The sequence below is a fragment of the Momordica charantia genome (assembly GCF_013281855.1).
Source record: "Momordica charantia cultivar OHB3-1 chromosome 6 unlocalized genomic scaffold, Mcharantia_2.0 BLBB01000006.1, whole genome shotgun sequence".
Classification (NCBI taxonomy): Eukaryota; Viridiplantae; Streptophyta; class Magnoliopsida; order Cucurbitales; family Cucurbitaceae; genus Momordica; species Momordica charantia.
In genome coordinates this window covers 7,443,727-7,463,304 of record NW_028275164.1, presented here as the reverse complement: position 1 = coordinate 7,463,304, position 19,578 = coordinate 7,443,727, and the positions used below count along the sequence as shown (strand labels likewise).

General features: G+C 35.1%; 2 protein-coding genes and 1 long non-coding RNA gene across 3 annotated transcripts; all 3 read right to left on the bottom strand.

The window, feature by feature from the left end:
• Nucleotides 1-4: 4 nt before the first annotated feature.
• LOC148210613 (uncharacterized) lies at nucleotides 5-2,262 on the bottom strand. The gene is made up of 2 exons (XR_015791800.1): nucleotides 2,010-2,262; nucleotides 5-568 (listed from the first exon to the last, which is right to left on the bottom strand). It is a non-coding gene; the product is annotated as an uncharacterized LOC148210613 (long non-coding RNA).
• Nucleotides 2,263-5,069: 2,807 nt separating this feature from the next.
• On the bottom strand, nucleotides 5,070-11,530 carry LOC111016584 (putative nucleoredoxin 1). Its single transcript, XM_022292027.2, has 4 exons — nucleotides 11,149-11,530; nucleotides 10,236-10,715; nucleotides 6,784-7,263; nucleotides 5,070-6,217 (listed from the first exon to the last, which is right to left on the bottom strand). Exons 1-4 carry the CDS (start codon nucleotides 11,239-11,241, stop codon nucleotides 5,579-5,581), a joined length of 1,692 nt encoding a protein of 563 aa, XP_022147719.1. The 5' UTR covers nucleotides 11,242-11,530; the 3' UTR covers nucleotides 5,070-5,578.
• A 1,038-nt stretch (nucleotides 11,531-12,568) lies between these two features.
• LOC111016559 (BTB/POZ and MATH domain-containing protein 5) lies at nucleotides 12,569-19,110 on the bottom strand. The gene is made up of 4 exons (XM_022291999.2): nucleotides 18,460-19,110; nucleotides 15,367-15,712; nucleotides 14,952-15,231; nucleotides 12,569-12,914 (listed from the first exon to the last, which is right to left on the bottom strand). The coding sequence occupies exons 1-4, from the start codon at nucleotides 18,873-18,875 to the stop codon at nucleotides 12,727-12,729; spliced, it is 1,230 nt and encodes a 409-aa protein (XP_022147691.1). The 5' UTR covers nucleotides 18,876-19,110; the 3' UTR covers nucleotides 12,569-12,726.
• Between the last annotated feature and the right edge of the window lie 468 nt (nucleotides 19,111-19,578).

The following is a 19,578-nucleotide window of genomic DNA, read 5'->3' as shown; positions in this document are numbered from 1 at the left end:
GTAGAAAATCAATAGTGACAAATCTATATATTTTAGCCTAGAAAAGATCCAATCTAGAAAAAGAGTTTGAACTTCAACCAAAAATGAACTTTCCTTAAAAGCCCAATTTGGCCAAAAAGTACATTCACTAATCCTTTTTTCTTTCTTTCTTTCTTTCCTTTCTGTTTTCCTTCCAAGAAAGAATTTTATAAAGTGTGATATTTACATTTTTTTTATTCATAATTAGGAGTCGGAATTTTACTCAAGGAACGGTTTGAACTTGAGTCTTGGTTATGATCAAGAGACCTCAAATCCTCGAGCTGATCCCAAGTTATTTACATTTCAAAACTCCGTCCCGAAAAAAAGGAAAAACAAATAAACAAAAAAGGAACAAAGTATGTATAAATGTGTTTGAATTGCAAATGAATATCATCAAGTCCGGTAATGGAGTAGTGTTGATCTAAGAAGTCTCTGCCTCTTCTTTTTACTTGAAATGAAGCTTCTTTTAAAACTTATTTTTCTGAGCCATAAACTCACTGATTTAGTAGTGGAGGTTTGAGCAAGAACATTTCCACATTCTGAGCAACATCTGCAATCAAGTTATGAAATTGCGAGAGCTAAAATTGTAAATTTTAGAGCACGAAACACAAATGTTTAGATTTTAGAAATCATATTTGAATTCTTAGCCAATTTTAAAAACAAAATCAGTTTTTAAAATTTAATTTTCTTTCTTCTAAAAGATTGACTAAGACTTGAAAATATGGATGCTACGCAGACGATTATTTACGCCATGGAATGAGAAATATGTTCAGAAATGGGGTGGGGATGGAAGTCCTCGAAAATATGGAGAATACTTTTAGTCTTAACTGATTCTTATGTCTTATCTTCGTTTGAGGAAGGGAGAGAAATAAAAAAAACAAATATATATTTTTTTTTAAATAATGAATTGTGAATTTTAATAAAGATCAGATTTGTTCAAAGGAGCCAATATTTTAGAACATTTCTAATATCAAAAGGAAAAAAAAAAAAAAAAAACAACTTAGAAAACAAACAACAAAATATTTATCCACATAAGCCTTAGGAATTAAAATAAGAAAAGCATGAGAGTCATAAACCCAAAGTTTTAAATGTTGGACATAAACGTTAAGATGTCACAATTTCATGAAAATATGGATAAAATTAACAAATAAACATTTCTCTAAAAATGATTAATATTAATATTATGTATATTAGGCGTATTTAACTAGAGTTAACTCCTTTAGTTAAACCACTTATTGTTTGTATTTATATTAGAGAGATAGCTAGTAAAGATTTAAGTGTGATAATAATAAAATCACTATTCTCTCATGATTACAATTTAACACTATGTCGATGTCGAAGACATCTATATATTAAAATGGAAATATAGATTGCACATTTTGTTATTTAATACCATATACCTAGAAAATCAAGAGAGATCATCTTTTAGAGGACTAAGTAATACTTTTAAAATATTTTTTGGAGTATTTTTAGAATTTTTAAAATCATGGTGTAAAGTCCTCTTGATTACTAAACCAAGAGTGTGCTGAATTTTATATTAAAAAAAAAAAAAATAGAGTGCGCTGAATTCAATGAAATTACTATAAGAATTCTCCATTATTCTGTAAAATAAAAAACCAGTTGAGATGTTTTCTTTATTCATGATCCTATTTAATTTCTATAACAAATCATAAATTCGAATCATCATGAAAATTTTCTAAAGCAACCGAATCCTAAAATCATAGAAAAACAAATTCGAAATAAAGAAAATATCTATATCATTTTTATGAATTTTTAAATATTCAAATTCATAGAAAAACAATCAAATGCAAATCTCTCGAATTCTTCGGATTCAATGTTCTGTAAACTGTTCTCCAAGAGAAACCCTAGACAACCGTCGAAGACGATCAGAAAATCCAGACGCCAGTATAGTTTCAGAGACAACAGAGAATGCAACGAACGAAAGTGAAAAAATGAAGAACATTGAAGAAGAATTAACGAATCGGAGGTACCTGAAATCGCCCTCGTTTCGGATTCTACAGGCGTCGAGACAGTGAGAACACCAATCCATCGATTCGTTCATCGACAGAGTAATCGAATCCGGAGATTCTAAATCAAGAGGAACGAAGAACACGACGGGAATCTGAGATAATTGGGAGAATAATTCGCCGTTTCTCTGAATGAATTTATAGCCATCGTTTCTCCGAATCCGAAATCCTTGGGGAGCAAGTTTTATTTCTTTCGTTTACATTTATTTTTTCTCGATTAAAATACTATTTTGTTTTGGTTCATTCTATGTATTGCTTTCGAAATATTTGTTTGGGTAAATGTGATCTTGAAATGTGATTATTTTAATCCCTTCCTATACAATTTTAACACAAATTAATTATACATATAATACAAAAAATCTTCGATATAAAATAGGGGCAGTTATAAATTATGGCAACAAATTTTAGTAAAATTAGCAACGTAACAACAGCAGAGATCCAATTTTAAAATAACAAGTTTACGCAAATGATATATATCCATAATATATTTGTAATAGATCTTACTACTGATATATGTATGCAATATACACTTGATGATATACCAATATGAGTGTCTGTGCAATATACATTTAAACTGAATATATACTATTGTTATAAGTGAAAATTTTTGCTATATTTGAAAATTTAAAAAACATGTGATATATTTTGAAATACATGAATGATTTTTGCCACTCGCTATAATTTCCCTATAAAATAATAATTACATTTCAAAAAATATGTTGAGCGTAGTGTTGTTTTGAAATTGTGATTAGAAAAAAAATGAGATTAAAAATAAAATTTAGGAACTAGAATAGTCATTTTTTAAAAGTACAAATACTAAAACAAATATTTTAAAAATATATGAATTAAAATAAATCAAAGTTAAAATATAAAAACTAAATAAAACAAAGCTAAAAGTACAATATTTTAACCTATTTTCTTTTAGGAAAAAAAATATTTGTATTTTTAAAAAATAGACTTAAATATTTATCGAATTTATGGATAAGTGATTTGAAGTATTAGTTTTTTTTTTTTTTTTAACTTAAATTATAAGTTTCAGTCTTACAAGTTTTATATAGCAGTTGTTGAGGATCTTTAAACTTGTTTAACAAGTCTTTGTGAATAATAGATCTTCCACTTGTTTGACTTTTTTTTTTAAATTCGAGATTCTGTTGTACATAATTTTCTTTATTAGTGTAGAATCTTTCGTTTTAGTATCTAATTTTTTTTCTTTTTTTTTTTTAATAAAAGGAAATGCTTTTATTGCTACCAAATTTTTCCTATCGAGGGAAATCAGAAAGCCAAAGACACGCATGCCCAAGCCTTCGTTGGATTCCCTAAAAATATGGTGAAAAGAAATCAAGCAAGAAAGCACCAGAGAGGGATTTGATCTCAAGAAATCCAGTTTGCTGCTTCACCTCGCCATTCTACTTCCTCACAAATCAGATTAGTGGTTTCTAAAGAGTCCGATTCGATCATCATCGTCAGCTCTATGTGCAAACCTAATTTCAGACCATCACGAATAGCACAAATTCAGCCAGACGGAGGCTTTAAAAAGGGGTAGGTATAATGCACGCAGGCCAAGTCAAGAAAAGGACTTCCTTACTTTATTTTGAATAATAGTCAACATGACGGGGAGCGCATTAGATATTTACCTAAACCGGTTTTTTTAGGCACACGGTTCCCCTCGACTTTGCATCATCAAGTCGACGTTCAGTTTACTTTTTCGATTCGGAACTCTTAGTCGAGCTGATGGCGAGATCTATTTTTTGTTCGAGGTGAAAGAGAAAAATCAGGTGACACCCGCAAGCAAGAGTGATTTCCGTATTAGAAAGAAATTTCATCCACTCAGACCAGCGTGCAAAGAAACAGTCATTGAATTTTGCAACCGACTAGAACATGATCCACAGCTTTCTCGTATCTCTTACAAACTTGACAAACAGGTACCACGTCCATACCTTTCTTCCTTAGATGTTGCAACAAGCTCGCCATAAGAACATCTTGATTGATCTTTGGGGGTAAAGAGGCTTTCCAGAAGGATCTCCACCAAAGCTCCTTGTGAATATCACTTGTTAGAAGTCTCAAGTAATTGGTGTCTCATCGGCACCAACACAATCCCTTAACTTAGCTATATCTCATTGTTTTTGGAGGTTATAAAATCGGCTACTCTGGGCTTTTTCACAGGATCCGAATTTAAGACGAAAAGTGCGATTCTCTAGGAACCCATGGGTCTTCAGAAAAAAATTATAATAATAATAATAATAAAAAAAAAAGTTAAGGATTTATTAACCACTTTTAAAGTTCATGAACCTATTAAATACAAAATAAAAAATTTATGGACTTATCTTCTTAATTTATGGACCTATAAGACAATAAATTTAAGTATATGAACTTTATAGTTCACCTGGTAATATATCCCCATCCAAGAGGTTGTGAGTTCGATCATTTACCCCCACATGTTGTAAAAAAAGAATACAATATTTTCATTATGACAAAATTGATCACTTTTTTAAAGTACATGTGTTATAAGAGTATAGACTAAAATGAAATAAAATTGAAAGTAAATAACCAAAATAGATATCTTAAAAGTACTGAAACTAAATCTAACCGATATAAAAAATACATGAATCAAAATAATTATTTAGACTAAATTCTTTTAAAATGATGGCAAAGTTTAATAGAATGGTTTGATTTTAGATTTTGTAAATTTCATTAATATTTCATGTTTAAAAAATAAGTATTAATTTATAAAATAAGGGAACAATTTTGAGTTGAATGGTGGTTTATTCGTCGTTAACATGATTCGGAATCCAAATTATTGTTTCTTTCCCCTTTACAATTGTACATTTAACTAGAGGTTTAATTGAATCGGGTTGGGTCATAACCGAAACGGTCCGTCCAACTTACTATCAGCTTTTTTAATTTAAATTCTCTCCCTTGATTCGAAGGGGGAAAAAAACTTGTCAAGCCATTACAAGATTTGTATAGCATTTGAAACAAATATTGTTGTTCAAAAAATTCAAATTATAACATTGACAAACCTAATATTCAATGCAGTAAATTTATAAAATCCTTCACGTTCAACATAAACAGTGATTCATCCCATATGACTATACAAACAAGCATTATTCTACGATTCTCTTGAGTGAATGATGTAACTATCAAATTACATTCGCAATTCTCCCCTCTAACATAATCCTCTAATATTACAGGCATGCGTAACAACGCAATATTTACAAGCGGCCTAGAAAATCCAAGATCACATTCCTCTACTTTTTCAAGCATCCGAAGCTCGATTAGTGGACTTTCTTTTACCAAACCATCCTATTTTACTACTGGTAGCAAAATTAGGATTATCAAGTTCAATAGGTTGAAAAGTTGGACTAGAGTGACTTGTTTTAAGGAATGAGTTAAAGAAAAAGATGAGAGCGAGAGCGAGAGCGGGAGCGAGATACACCTACAAATGGAGTAAGCTTGGCAAAGTGCTATTGAGGTTGCCCTGGCAAAGTCTCTACACAGCTTGTCAAACGTGAATATGGTGAATGGAGCAAGCTTCAACCGCAGTAACTCCATTCGTCCATCGTCCCGTGCCCATTTCGATATTCTGGTGTGTTTTCCAAAGCACACCTGGGATGGAGATCGAAGTCACAGTTCTCGCACCAATATGACCATAGATTTCCTTCCTTTTCGCATCCATCGCATACATACGGGGGTCGAGATGCGAGGAAAAGTTGATGTTCTTCATGGAGTGTATGCTTCACCATCTGAGGCCAATTCTTTGCCATCTCCTCAATTTCCAACTTCAGCTCTTCAACACGACCAGCGCTGAAAGGATAAGCCTTAGCACCATAAGCTGAAATAAGCTGTTTAGCATCCTTCATCACCGTGCGCCCATCTGCCCCGATAGCAACAAGCACCGGGATACCTTCTGCTCGGACCTTCAATTTACGCATCACCCATGCTTTCCTCGGGTCCCCGAATGGAACAGCCGGCCACGGCATTCTAGAGAAAACGTTATCGAACGACAATTCGTCCCTATCGCTAGAGATGAATATCACTTCAAAACCATCATCCTTCTCCTTAATGTTGTCATATGCTGCAATGAGTATTGGTAGAAATGCACGACATGGTGGACACCAATCTGCTGAGAAGTAGAGGAGGATGTTCCTACCCGTCAGACTTGACACCAAAATCTGTAGAATAAGAAATCAAATTCAGTTATTTTATGCACCTAAGATTTTATTTTGTCCAATAGGAAAACAGAAACTAATTGCAAGGTTCAGACAGATCAATATATGACATTTATACCGGTTAAAAACTTAAAATACTATTTTCGTTCATGTACTTTCAGTTTTTATTCATTTTGGTCTCTAATTTTAAAAAGTGACTATTTTAGTCCATGTTTGCAAAATTTAAACACAATGCAACAAAAAGTCTTCTTTAATATAAAATTATGGCTACATTTCAAGAAATATACTGAGTATAGTATAGTCTTGAAATTATAATCGAAAAAATGAGATAAAAAATAAAACGAAGGGATCAAAACGATAACGTTTTAAAGTATAGGGGCTAAAATGAATGTTTCAAAAGTACAGGGTCAAAAATAGACAAAAGCTAAAGTACGTGGCCAAAATAAACAAAAGTTAAAATTACAGAACTAAAATAGTCACTTTTTATCCTAATGAATGTGCAGCATGTGTATAAAGAATCATATTGAATTTGAAATAAATTGCACATCAAACCAATGCAAAACTCTAACCTTGGCTCCATCTTTCCCAATGACATAATCAAGATCCCCCAAAACCAAGACAGACTCCAGAGTTTGAGCTTCCTCTTTTGCCTTTTCAACATCTGCAAGCTCTGCAAACTTCTCCTTTGTAAATGGATATGCCTGAATATCATGTTCTTCTACAGCTCCAACAACATTAGACTGAAGAGTTTTTCCATCTTGCCCGATTATAACCAATATTGGTAAAGTCAAAATCTCAAAATACCGAACCAGCTTATCGCATCTCTCATCTCTGAATGGTAATGCAAACCAAGGAATGTTTCTCAACCCTTGTTTAAATAACTCTTCATCTTGATCAAGGGATATTTGCACAATTTCAAATCTCTCACCACTTGCTTTCAGTTTCTCATAAACATCCACCAGCTTTGGTGTAAAAGTCATAAATGGTTCGTATGAAAACATAGAAAAATAAAGACCCACTACCTTCCCTTCAAGCTTAGCGATGGGTACCTAGCAAGTAAAAGATAACTAAGATTATAAATAAGTTAAGAAGTACAGATACTTCAATTTGGTGTGGAATACTCCAACGTTGGACACGTATCAGACCCTTGTTAACACAATAGATGTGTGTCAAAGTCCGACACTTGTTAAGCATAAGAAATAGACATAAATAGTAAAATTTACCTACTTGTTGACTTTGAATTTTTGTTAGTTAACTCAAAGCTACAAATACGAAGTTTGAATGTTAGTTTCTAATTGGTTTGGTCAAAGACCTAGTTTTTAGGAAGTTGTTGATATTTCTCTTTTAGTTGTAGTCAAGTATAAGTTGCTATTCTTATGGGTTAGTTGAGTAGCTAATTATGTGGAGATAGTTATCTTTATTTTTAGCATCATAGTATGTATTTATATGGAGCACTAATGAATGAAATGATTACTTCCCCACTTTCTTATTTCTCTCTCAATAAGAACAGCAACAGTGGTATCAGAACCTTAAATTCTTAAGGGATCTGTGAGTGAGGATTAGTGAAATATTCCTCAGAGAAACTAAGTGATACACCTGTGAGCGTTTTGTCCAATGGAGTTAGGATCAAACAATCTTTCTTCACTGGCTCCACCTGTGTTTGATGTTGAAAACTATCAAGCATGGGCAATCAGAATACAAGCCTACATGGAGGGTTGTGATTATTGGAAAGCAATTGAGCAAGATTATAAAATTGCTCCACTTCTTGATAATCCAACAATGCATCAGATCAAGACTCACAAGGAGAGGGTCACCAGGAAGGCAAAGGCTCGAGCTTGCCTATATGCAGCTGTGGCCTGTGTCTCCTGCCATATTCAACAGAATTATGGTATTGAAGTCAGCAAAGGAGATTTGGGAGTTCCTCAAAAGTGAGTATGAAGGTGATGAGAGGATTAAAGGCATGAAGGTGTTGAACTTGGTGAGGGAATTCGAGAGAATGCAGATGAAGGATTTTGAGTCCATCAAAGAGTACTCAGACAAGTTGATCGAGATTGCTAACAAGGCAAGAGCATTAGGAACTGGATCTATCTAACAATAGATTGGTTCAGAAGATTCTGGTTTCAGTACTTGAGAGATATGAATCAACCATTGCTTCCTTAGAAAATTCTAAAGACCTCACTAAGCTCAAAGTGATAGAAGTAGTGAGTGCTTTACAAGCACAGGAGCAGAGGAGGTTGATGCGGCAAGAAGGAAGCATTGAAGGGGCACTGAAAGCTAGAATGCAGTAGGGAGAATATGGAAGAGAGAAGAAGTGGAAGAAGGGAAGTGGCAGCAGTAGCTCAGAGTCTGTTGTAAAGGATGCTAGTAGTGCATGCAAGCACTGTGGAGAATCATCCACACTTTAGATGCTGGAGAAGGCCAGATGTGAAGTGTAGAATGTGTCATTTATTGGGGCACATTGAGAGGTTCTGTAAAGAAGCAAAAACTCAACAGAAAGGAGGAGCACATGGCAGTACAACAAGAGGAAGATCAACTCTTTGTGGCTACTTGTTTCTCATCAGTCACTCAATGTGACAGTTGGTTGGTTGATAGTGGGTGTACCAATCACATGACAAGTGACAAAGAGTTGTTTAAGGACCTTGACAGGTCATGTAAGTCAAGGGTGAAGATAGAGAATGGTGAGTATCTTGAAGTAAAGGGGAAGGGCACAGTGTCAATAGAAAGTTGTCTTGGAACCAAGTTGATTACTGAAGTATTGTTTGTCCCTGGGATTGCTCAAAACTTGTTTAGTGTTGGTCAACTAGTAGAGAAGGGATTTAAAGTGTTGTTTGAAGATGAGAAGTGTCTCATTTCTGATTCTAATAGGAATGAGTGGTTCAAAATAAAGATGCAACACAAGAGCTTCTCATTAGATCCACTAGAGAAGGAGCAGATAGCTTTCAAGTGTCAAGTGAATGACGCTGAGTTAAGGCACAAAATATTGGGACATTTTCATCAAAAGGGGTTGCAGTATCGGCAGGAAAATGAGATGACAATAGGAGTACCAATTCTGGAGGAGCTTAAAACAAACTGCAGAGTTTGTTGCAGAAGTCAATCTGGAAAGAAGCTGAGAAACCGCAGCTCAGCCACACTGAATTATGTAGACCTCAACCAACTCTCTCACTGAATAGTAGCCGATGGATTGAAAATCAAAATGGTTGTAATGTCCAGGTGGTGAGGATTGATAATGGGACAGAATATACGTCGCAAAGATTCAATTCTTTCTGTGATGAAGATGGGATAGAACATCAACTCATTGATCCATATTCTCCACAGCAAAATGGAGTTAGTGAGAGGAAGAATAAGAGTATTATGAAGATGACAAGATGCTTGTTGCATGAGAAGAATTTGCCAAAGGAGTTTTGGGCTGAAACAGCAAACACAATCGTCTCTTTATTGAGTAGACAACCTACAAGGGTCTTGGAGAAGAAGACACCCTATGAAGTTTGGTTTGATACTAAACCAAAGCTAGCCAATTTGAAGGTGTTTGTAGCATTTGAGCCAGGAGGAGAATGTTAGTTAACTCAAAGCTACAAATACAAAGTTTGAATGTTAGTTTCTAATTGGTTTCGTCAAAGACCTAGTTTTTAGGAAGTTGTTGATATTCCTCTTTTTAGTTGTAGTCAAGTCTAAGTTCCTATTCTTATGGGTTAGTTAAGTAGTTAATTATGTGGAGATAGTTATGTTTATTTTTAGCATCATAGCATGTATTTATATGGAGCACTAATGAATGAAATGATTACTTCCCCACTTTCTTATTTCTCTCTCAATAAGAACAGCAACAATTTTCTTCTCATATCAAAATGATATGTACTTTAAAAAATTGTATAAACGTGTCCTTCCCGTATCAAAGTCCTAGATTTTAAGAAAATGATGTGTCACCATATCCGTGTCGTGTCATATATTTGTGTGTCTCGTGTTGCTTCTTCAAATAAGTTAAGAGTTTGAAAGAGCAAGGTTGAGCAAAGGTATTGGAACTCACTTTCTCTTCATTAGATGATACTACAAAATCACGTGAGTGAGAGAGCAGGATAGATCTCAAGGACTGATCCCTTTTGGCTGCAGCCTCTCGGCTCACCAATTGAGTGATTTTATCCAGTGTAAAAGGATACCCCTCAGCTCCATATTCTCGAACTATATCAACTCCACCATCAGTAGAAACTTTGCCATTCTTATCAAGGATGATAAGATGGGGTATTCCCCTCACTTTAAACAAGTCATCCAAGCGATCCCTTCTCTCTGCATCAGAAAATGGGACAGCAAGCCATGGCATCTTGGAGAAATACTCCTTGAAAGACTCCTCGTCATCATCAGCAGACACGAAAACGATCTCGAAATCGCCTTTAGAAGAGAGTTCATCATACGCTTCCACCAAACAAGGGGTGAATCTTTGACATGGGCCACACCAAGCTGCTGAAAAGTACAAACCCAGATTCTTCCCCCTTAGCATCTCAACCTGAACCTACAGAGTTCATGATTCAGTAATTAGTTCTTTTTTTCGCAGCTGAGATCAAGGCACAACAGAATCAAAGAAACCTAGCAACAAAAATGCAGCAGGAACACGAACAAGAAACAAGAAAGAACACCATAAAAACATAGTCAAACATCAGACTTTAGAATGAAAATAAATCCCAAGCGGACAGACCCATCAAAGTTCAGGCGCTCTAGAATGAACACAATACCGTTAACAAGCATAAACATCACTCCAAACAAGCGGTAAAATAACCGAAATCGGAAGATCAACGCAGGGAGACCACATATCAAACATCACAACCGCATCCCAGCCGAGACCACAACCACATAGATTGGATTGAGACAAAAATACACGGGCAACAGAATCAAATGCAAAAATTTAGTAAAATCGAAGCTGTGGGTTAAAGAATGCAAATGGGTACCTGGTCGCCGTTGTTGCGGAGGAGGTAGTCGCCGTTTCCAGAGCAGAAGAGTGACTGAAGGCCATGAGCGACGGCGGCTTCGGCACCCGCCATGCTCAGTGTTCTCGCAAATCAAATACAAAGAGAAGCACAATGCCAATGGAGCGGAAGCTGCTTCGATTCACCAGTTACAGAAGTCGCCGCTTTTGTATTCTTCCGCTTGACCACACTACTTTTTTTTTTTCCTTTTCTTTTGAGTGAAATGGTAAAACAAAAACGAAATTAAAGAAACTGAAGGAAAGTGGGTTATTTTCTCCATTGGAGGAAGCTTCGCGCTCAACAGAGCTTTTGGTTAGAGCATCGAAGGATGGGTAATGTTTCCATTTTTCTGTTTCTTGTTTTTCGCAGTTCTATATTTCAATCTGATTTGGTGGAAGAAATAGAAACGTGTTCGTTTCTCATCGTTCTCTACAAATTTTTATATGAAATTAATTCTTCAAATTAAAGATTCAAGCTTTTTATCTTTATGTTTATTTATTCTTAAATATTTATTATACATTCTATAAATCAATAATAATAAAATAATAGTTTGAAAAAAACTAGCAACACTTACGAATAACATTCCAAAATTCATATTTCTCAAAAACTAAAAACAAGAAAAAAGTTTCGCACTTGTCCTAATCTTTCTACTTTTACCTTCGTTTGACATAAAAAAAGTTGAAGAAATTATTTGAATGATTTAAAATGAATATAATTAAAAAAACTTTATTGAGATATTTAGTAATTCAATCTAACTATATCCAATAGAATAAAATAGATATCTAACATTCAAAAAGCAATTTCCTTTTAATTATCATATTATGATTGATTTATTAATTACAATTACATTATCGAGTAAAAGCTTGATTGAAATTTTTTTGTACCTTGAAAGTATAATTGAAAATTTAAAATTCTCATACTAAATCATATCATAACCCCGTTCTTTTTTTTTTAAAGAAAAAAACTAATATTTCAAAAGTAAATTTTTAAAAAAATGTATATATTATTTTTTTTTTAATACGAAACAAGATCACATTCAAAACCGAAACAAAAGACCACCTAAGAGCCGGAAAAGAAAGAAGAGGAGAAAGAGGGTCCGTTGATAAGTCTTGTGTATTAACCCAAAAAAAGGGTGAAATCCTCATTTTTCAGTTTTTTTTTTAAATCTAACTAAGAAAAAGATCCAAATTTCTATTTATTAATGATATCTTCTGTTTCGTTTGAGCGGGATCGATATCATAGTGCTTGTCTTTTGAAAATAGTAAATAAGAAACAAGAACTTATAACCTGACTTCTTTAGCTTTTTAGCCAACAGGTTTTCAACTAAAGTTTCCTCTGCAAATGAGTACATCTAAAATGGCAAGAAAATCCACAGAGCAAACATGGGCAGCACAACAAAATCGAAACTAAAAGATGAACCTCGAATTTGACTGCTATTGAATTTGTTCCACAATAAGCATATCGAAACCGAGCTGTTTCATTCGTTTTCGGTCCTTTTTTTACACGTTACTTGAAAAACACATTGGCATTTACACAAGGAACAATGATGGTGTGAGTTTATCAGGTTCTTTGTCTAACCCTTCTGCCATTTGAATCGCCACCGTCGGAGAGTTGAGCCCACACACTCCGGGATTTCGACCCGCTGCCACAAATGTCCCCACCACACTGTGCAAGTGTCTTCAGGAGCTCTGATTGAAGCGAAGGGTTAATTTCCTTCAAACGCTCGAAACCTTTTGATTGCATCACAGCTGCACAAGAGTGGTCCAATTTACAAGGCCATATGAAGCATGGAAAAACATATGCAAGTAAAAAGATGCGTCTGGGATGACGTTTGGTTGGGTAAAAAGTGCTTCTAATCCCTTAAAACCACTATTCAAAATTTTTTATAATGCTGGATTAGATATTCAAAAAGTGATTTTGAAAATTCGAATGATACGAAACGACACTAAAAATGCTTTAGGAGAAACACTTAATTAGTACTTTGGAACATTTTTACAAAGTACTTATCAAAAAGCCAAAGTTGAATCAGGTTGGAGACGAGAAAATGAGTTATTTTATTGTTAAACAGGTGATAAGGGAGTTTACCTCGACGCGGAAAGGAGAGATGCCAAAGCAGGTCAAAAATTTCCACTAAACTTACTGTTTTGGAGCAACTAATTGCACAAAAAAACCCCAATCTGGTCTCTCTAGTTTTTATTTAAAAATTTATTTATAAAAAACCGAGCTTTCATCAAGAGAAAGGAGAGAAATGAAAAATGTAGGGCATACAGAAAAACAGCCCGACCACATGACCTCCCAAAGAAAGGGACACCAGTTCAAAAGAATAACACTTATCTAACCTTGACCTTAAATGGACACTCTCTAGCTGTTGTGTTTTATGCCGGTCAAGGTTGGAGGTGGGACAAATATCCCCTTATGGAGGATGTATGGCTGATGGATGTTTCTCTAGCTCGTAAGTTTCCTCTCCTTTATAATCTATCTTTGAAGGAAAAAAAAGGCTGTTTACCAAAATTCTTGGATGATTGATTCAGAAGTTCGAAACCTAAGGCTAAGGAGAAACTTGAAAGATGTAGAAATTATAGAATGGAATGACCTCTCACAGCACCTATCTTCGGTTCGCCTAGAGCAAGCCCTGGGCAAATATGTTTAAGGAAGCTGGAACCTAATGGCTCTTCTCAACGAGCTCTTTCCTTCGGGATCTTCCTATCGAGAGACTTGAAGCAATCCCCCATTTATATGAGGCCATTTGGAAGGACCACACCCAAAAAAAGTCAAATTCTTTCTTTGGGAGATTGGCACAAAGACATACACACACATGATAAGCTCCTTCATAGGATGCCCTTCATGAGAATCTCTCCACACTGTTCTGTAGGTAAGAGAAGCCTTGAAACACAACATCACATAAGATGTCACATGTGAGTATGCTGCAAGATTTAGAACATTCTCTTATCAAAGTCTGGATGATACACGCCCCTACCAAATGACCCAATGCATCTCCTGTTCTCGAAAATCACCCTTTTAAAAAGGAAACGAAGCTCCTTTGGATGAATTTCGTTAGAGCATTCTTTTGGGTTACTTGGCAAGAGTGAAATCAAAGAATCTTCCAAGAGAAGAAACTTTCTTTTGACCCTTTTTTTTATGCTATAGTTTTCTTGGTTATTACTTAAGCATAAATGCTCCCCTTTTAACCATTACTATTGCTTTTATTCTCTTGTATCCAATTGGAGAAGTTCTTTGTAACTCCCTTAGATCATTAGATCAATGTTCTCCCTACCTATACCACTTGTAATTACATACCATCAATGAAATTGTTTCATTAAAAAAAAAAATGCAAGTTCAAGGAAGAAAGTCAAACAGTTATTTGTTGTTTCAATGTGAGTTTAGTGGTGTTCTAGAACTCAGTAGAGAGCAATCTGCAACAATTGACAAGAGCCCAGAAAGTGAAAGAACGGTTGAAAATCGCCTCGGAGAATCGATTAGAAGCAATGCTGCGAGAGATGTGATTGGAGAGAGAGCGTATCATTCTTACTAATAAGGACAAATTGGGAGAATGTAATCGAAAAGGCTAGTTCCAATGCTTCTTATGGGTGTTCCTTATGCAAATTATTTTGGAATTCTTATTGGACTCCTTTCATGTGAACTCCAAGTAGGCTCTATACTTTTGTAAACTTTTCATATATCAATGTAAGTTATATTTTTTAATTAAAAAAATAGTATTCCTGTGTTCTAACTTCTAAGCAACATTTTATCAGGAACATGGTAACTGAATCGGAAAAACAAAGTACCTCCAAGGTTCATGGCAGCAAATCTCAGGCAAACTGCTTTCAATTCAGCGGCATGATGCTGATCGGCAAAACTTAGTACTTGTGCAACAGACCGTACAGAAAGATTTTTACAAAGATGAGATTCACACATAAGTCTCAATCTCTCCAAGCCATATCTGTCTGCTGCTGCCAACAATTTTGCCATAAAGTTGTCGCCCATACAAGATTCAGAAGATGAATTTGAAGTTGATACAACCACATCCTCTGCAATGTTATCGGTGTACATAAAGTGCAGCAAAGCCTGTTGGAAATTAAAGCAACTTCAGAATAAAAATCCCTAAACATGATGCAGTTCAAAATAACCAACACAGAAGCAAAGACACCAAAACCTATAATAAGAGTAAAACAAATGAAGAGACACAAATCACATTTATACCTTGAAAACGTTAGGTTCTAGACCTTTCACAATAATCTCCTGCTTATTTTCCTCTAACATGTTAAAAAATTCAAACCGAAATATAGGTGATCTAGCAGCCAATATCAACTTATGAGCTTGAAAATTTTCCCCATCGACATTAAAGGTAACATCTGAACCTTCCAAATTTTCAAGCAGCGCCCCAAAATGAGCTCCAATATTAGACTCGGGAACAGAAATCGTATGTGAATGTGAATGCTCTATTGATGAAACCACAACTCCAACAGTACAATTTATTTGTAAGCAATCATCCTTGAGGTAGTCAGAGTTTTCAAGGGTAGATCGTCTAAGAAAACGCTTGTATCCCCTACATTTGCAAATCAAAGAAACGTCAAAACTTCAAAAGATATCCGAGGACCAGTGCAAAAAGAGAATAATTTTCAGGAATGGTTCAAGCCTTAAAAACCACAATGATTGTCTTACAACGACAAGAACAAATTCTTCATTAAAGTATGAAAAAACCAAAAAGAGGGGCAGATAAGCCAACACACCCAAAGTCAAAGAAGCTTTACGATAACTCTAGGTGGCACAAAATATATATACATAGTTACAAAAAATTTCTAACAGTACACTAAGAGAAGCCCAAGGAATTAATGATATGCCGACAAGTCATAAACATCCTAGAGTCTTCAACGATTGCAATTCCAAAAGGGCTTGAATTTTTAGATTTCCTACCTTTATTTGGTTCTTTGGTTTGCTGGTTTTATATTTTGGGTTTGGTTAGGTTGTTTGTGGATTATTTTAGGTTTCTGTTTGTTGTGGAGGAGTTAATCAGTTCCTCTTTTGGTTTTTTTTGGCTAGCTCATGGGTGTTCACTGGTTTGCTTTAGGTTTCTTTCTTTTGGGGGCTGCTGTTTCAGCCCAGTTAATTTGGTTGGTTATTGGTTTTTTATTTTTAAAAGGTTGGTTCCTTCAATATCTTGTATCTTTTCATCTATCAATGAAAAGCTATATGTTGTTAAAAAAAATTCTAAAGTCTTCAAAGACTCTTTGATTCCTTTGAAACCAAAATTTTCCGCAGACTGCTTCAACTATATTCATCCATTCTATTATAAAAATGTCAAGACCAATTTCAATGAACCACCACCTCTTCTCTCATCATCTCATCCACTGCTTTATTGGCAATAAGGATTGGAGTTAATCAAGTTGTCTTCCCATAATATAACACACCAATCATGTCCCAACTTAAAGATAGACCTTTCTCAATAAAATTCTTGCATTTACCTATCCCATACCACAAGCAAGAAGCAGCAATTATTGACACATCACTAAGAAACCAAAGGAGCTTTTAATGAGCCAAACACAAGGATCTACCACCAAAGCACGTACTGAGGGTGGGTGGAGGACATAGAGTGACTACTGTTACTAATAATAACCAGCCACAAAGTAACACAATCATCTCTTGCCCGAGCATTCAAGAAATTAAAATTTGGCTTCCCAATAGGCATATTTGATATTATGAAGTAAGCCAATGATAGTTTGAACAAATTACATTTAACACAAGTACTTATAATATTTTTTAAAAATCAAACAATGGGCAAGGCATGAAATAAATAGTGTTACCTTTGTTTCCAGAAACAAAATTGTTAATAACGCAAATTACACGGTCAAGTTGGCTTAAGAGCTCGTTCAAATCTTCTTACAAGTGTGAGTTTTTAATAAGAATTTAGATGAAATGCCCATGGAAAACTAAAGCAAAAACAAACATTGGACAGAGAGATTAACATGATTAATATAGTGTAGGCTTGGTTAAGTGAAGTAAATTGAAATTTTGAAACTAAAATATTTATATTACATTATAGCACTCATCTCTATTCTAATACTATAAAAGTTCGAATTAAAAGTTTTGAATATGGATTATATAATATTAAATAAGCTATATCGAAGATAAATATCTTTCAAACTAATGTTGATACAAACAGTAAAATTGCTTAAAGAAATATTGATGGCAGAGTTGATAGCATCATCATTGGTCCCAAATTAGATTTCATCCCTAATAACCTATATCAAGCAGATTAAAAACATGCATAACTTGTGTTGTTTGTAAGTCATAGTATGTCATTATGCACCCGGTGGTCTGTCAATTCAAAGCAGTCTACTAATGTACTAACAAGTTGCATCCCATCTATCACTTTATTGTGAAGTACCAGATTGGCCCATTCAGCCATAGGTACCTCCGTATTATGTTGAGTGGATCAGAGACTGTGATCGAGACTGCTTTGCAAGCAGAATTACTAAAATAGTGGAGCCTGATGACTGGCTAATAGAGGTTCTTCATGGTTGGAGCTCCCTAAAAAAGCAAGGTTTTTGTGGAGGTGTGCTTCGAGAGCTCTCCTTTGGCATCTTTGGTTGGAACGAAATCTTCGAGTCTTTGAAGATAAGTCTTCCTCTTTTGAGATTTTTTGTAGAAATGTACAGGACACTGCCTCTTGGTGGTGCATCAACTATAGCAAATTCTTGTGTAGCTACAACCTTTCCATGGTTTTGAACAATTGGAAAGTGATTGTGTAGTCCTTTTGAGTGGGGTTTCCTCTACCCCAGCCCTTAGGTTGTTCCTTTTTGTTTTTATACAGGTTTCTTATCTAAAAAAAAAAAAAGAGTGGAGCCTTGATGCTTTGTCCTTATACATATATATATATATGGATTTCATACATACAAGGAAGGAGATCATATACCCCCACCATTTACTCGTGCTACGAAACTTACAACCCAGAAGAATTTCCTAATGCCCTCGTTCTTCTTCTCCTTATCAGGGCCATTTTACAGGGACTTGTCGTGACAAGATATCATTTAAGCTTACTTTTAAACACCAATCAAGAACCGAATATTGATAGTTGATCATCACCCTTCACCACATACATAGCATAAAAAACAAAAAGGGAAAAAAATATTGCACGATTATAAATATACATAAACACCAATCAATAACCTAAATCCTACGCACGACAAAAGAACTGCCATATGTCACAGATGCAATAATCCAGACGTTCTATATCTACAAACAGGAAACTGGTCAAGAATTGATCACCTAATCAAAACCACTGTAAAAACATACCACATACTGCCGCGATACTTCAGAGTATAAGGACCACTCTCAAGCGACCGCTCAAAATGGCTATGAACCTTATGCTTCCCTTTACCGCTCTGATCGACAAGCGTGAGTTCAAACAACGCCCTGACGTCGGTGCCGTCGCTAGCCAGTGCGATGAAGATGGAAACGTAGGTCGAATTATCCTCAATATTCTTCCCGTCGGGATAGAAGTAAACAGCCCATTGATACCCTCCGACGGTGAAATTATCGCTGGCAATGTGCTTGCCGGGTCCCATTCCCTTCGCCAGAGAGTACCCCTGGATCACGAACTTGTGCGAGCCATTGACAGTGTGAGTCACCGACCTCGAGCTGGTCGGCGAGGCGGAGGGGCTCTTCTCCGGCGCGGTGGCGGTGGGGGTATTGGGATTGGTGTCGGCCATCTGAACTACAAGACTGTGATTGTCAAATTCATGGAAATAGGGGGAGAATTTCGGCCCTGTGATTGAGAAATTGTGAAGAAACTGGGAATCTGATGAAGAAAAATTGGAAGATTTGAAGAGAGAGAGAGAGGAATTTTTTGAAGAGAAACGGCTCAGGGTTGCGTTTCTTGGGTTTTGAAAATACGATTTTCGCTCGGCTTTTCTCTTCCTTCTGAAACTGTTTGCTTGCAGCCGCTGCTTCTCTTGATTGATTGATTGATTTTTTTATTTATTATTATTATTTTTTTTACTGCCAGAGACGGTTCTGTAATTTTCTATAGGTTAAAATATAATTACTTTTCTTTTTTATTTATTCGGTAGAAAAATGACTTTCGTTCGTTAAAAATTTATATAACAAAATTCAACTATTTACACTTTTTTTGTTCTAATTTTTTTAAATTTATGAACACTACTTACAAGGTAAAAAATCGATCCGATCAATTTGAATATGATTTAGTCCGCATAGATTTTTTTTTGCCAAATCTTACTAGTCGGCTCGTCCAATTATAAAACAGTTCGACTGAATGATCAATATGTTTTTATTAACTATCTTATTCATATAGACAATATGTCATTTATAAATTGAATTTACTACTCAAATATTGAAAAAGATAATATGTTAGAGTAATTTTATTTATTTGAATTTAACGACACAATGGAATAT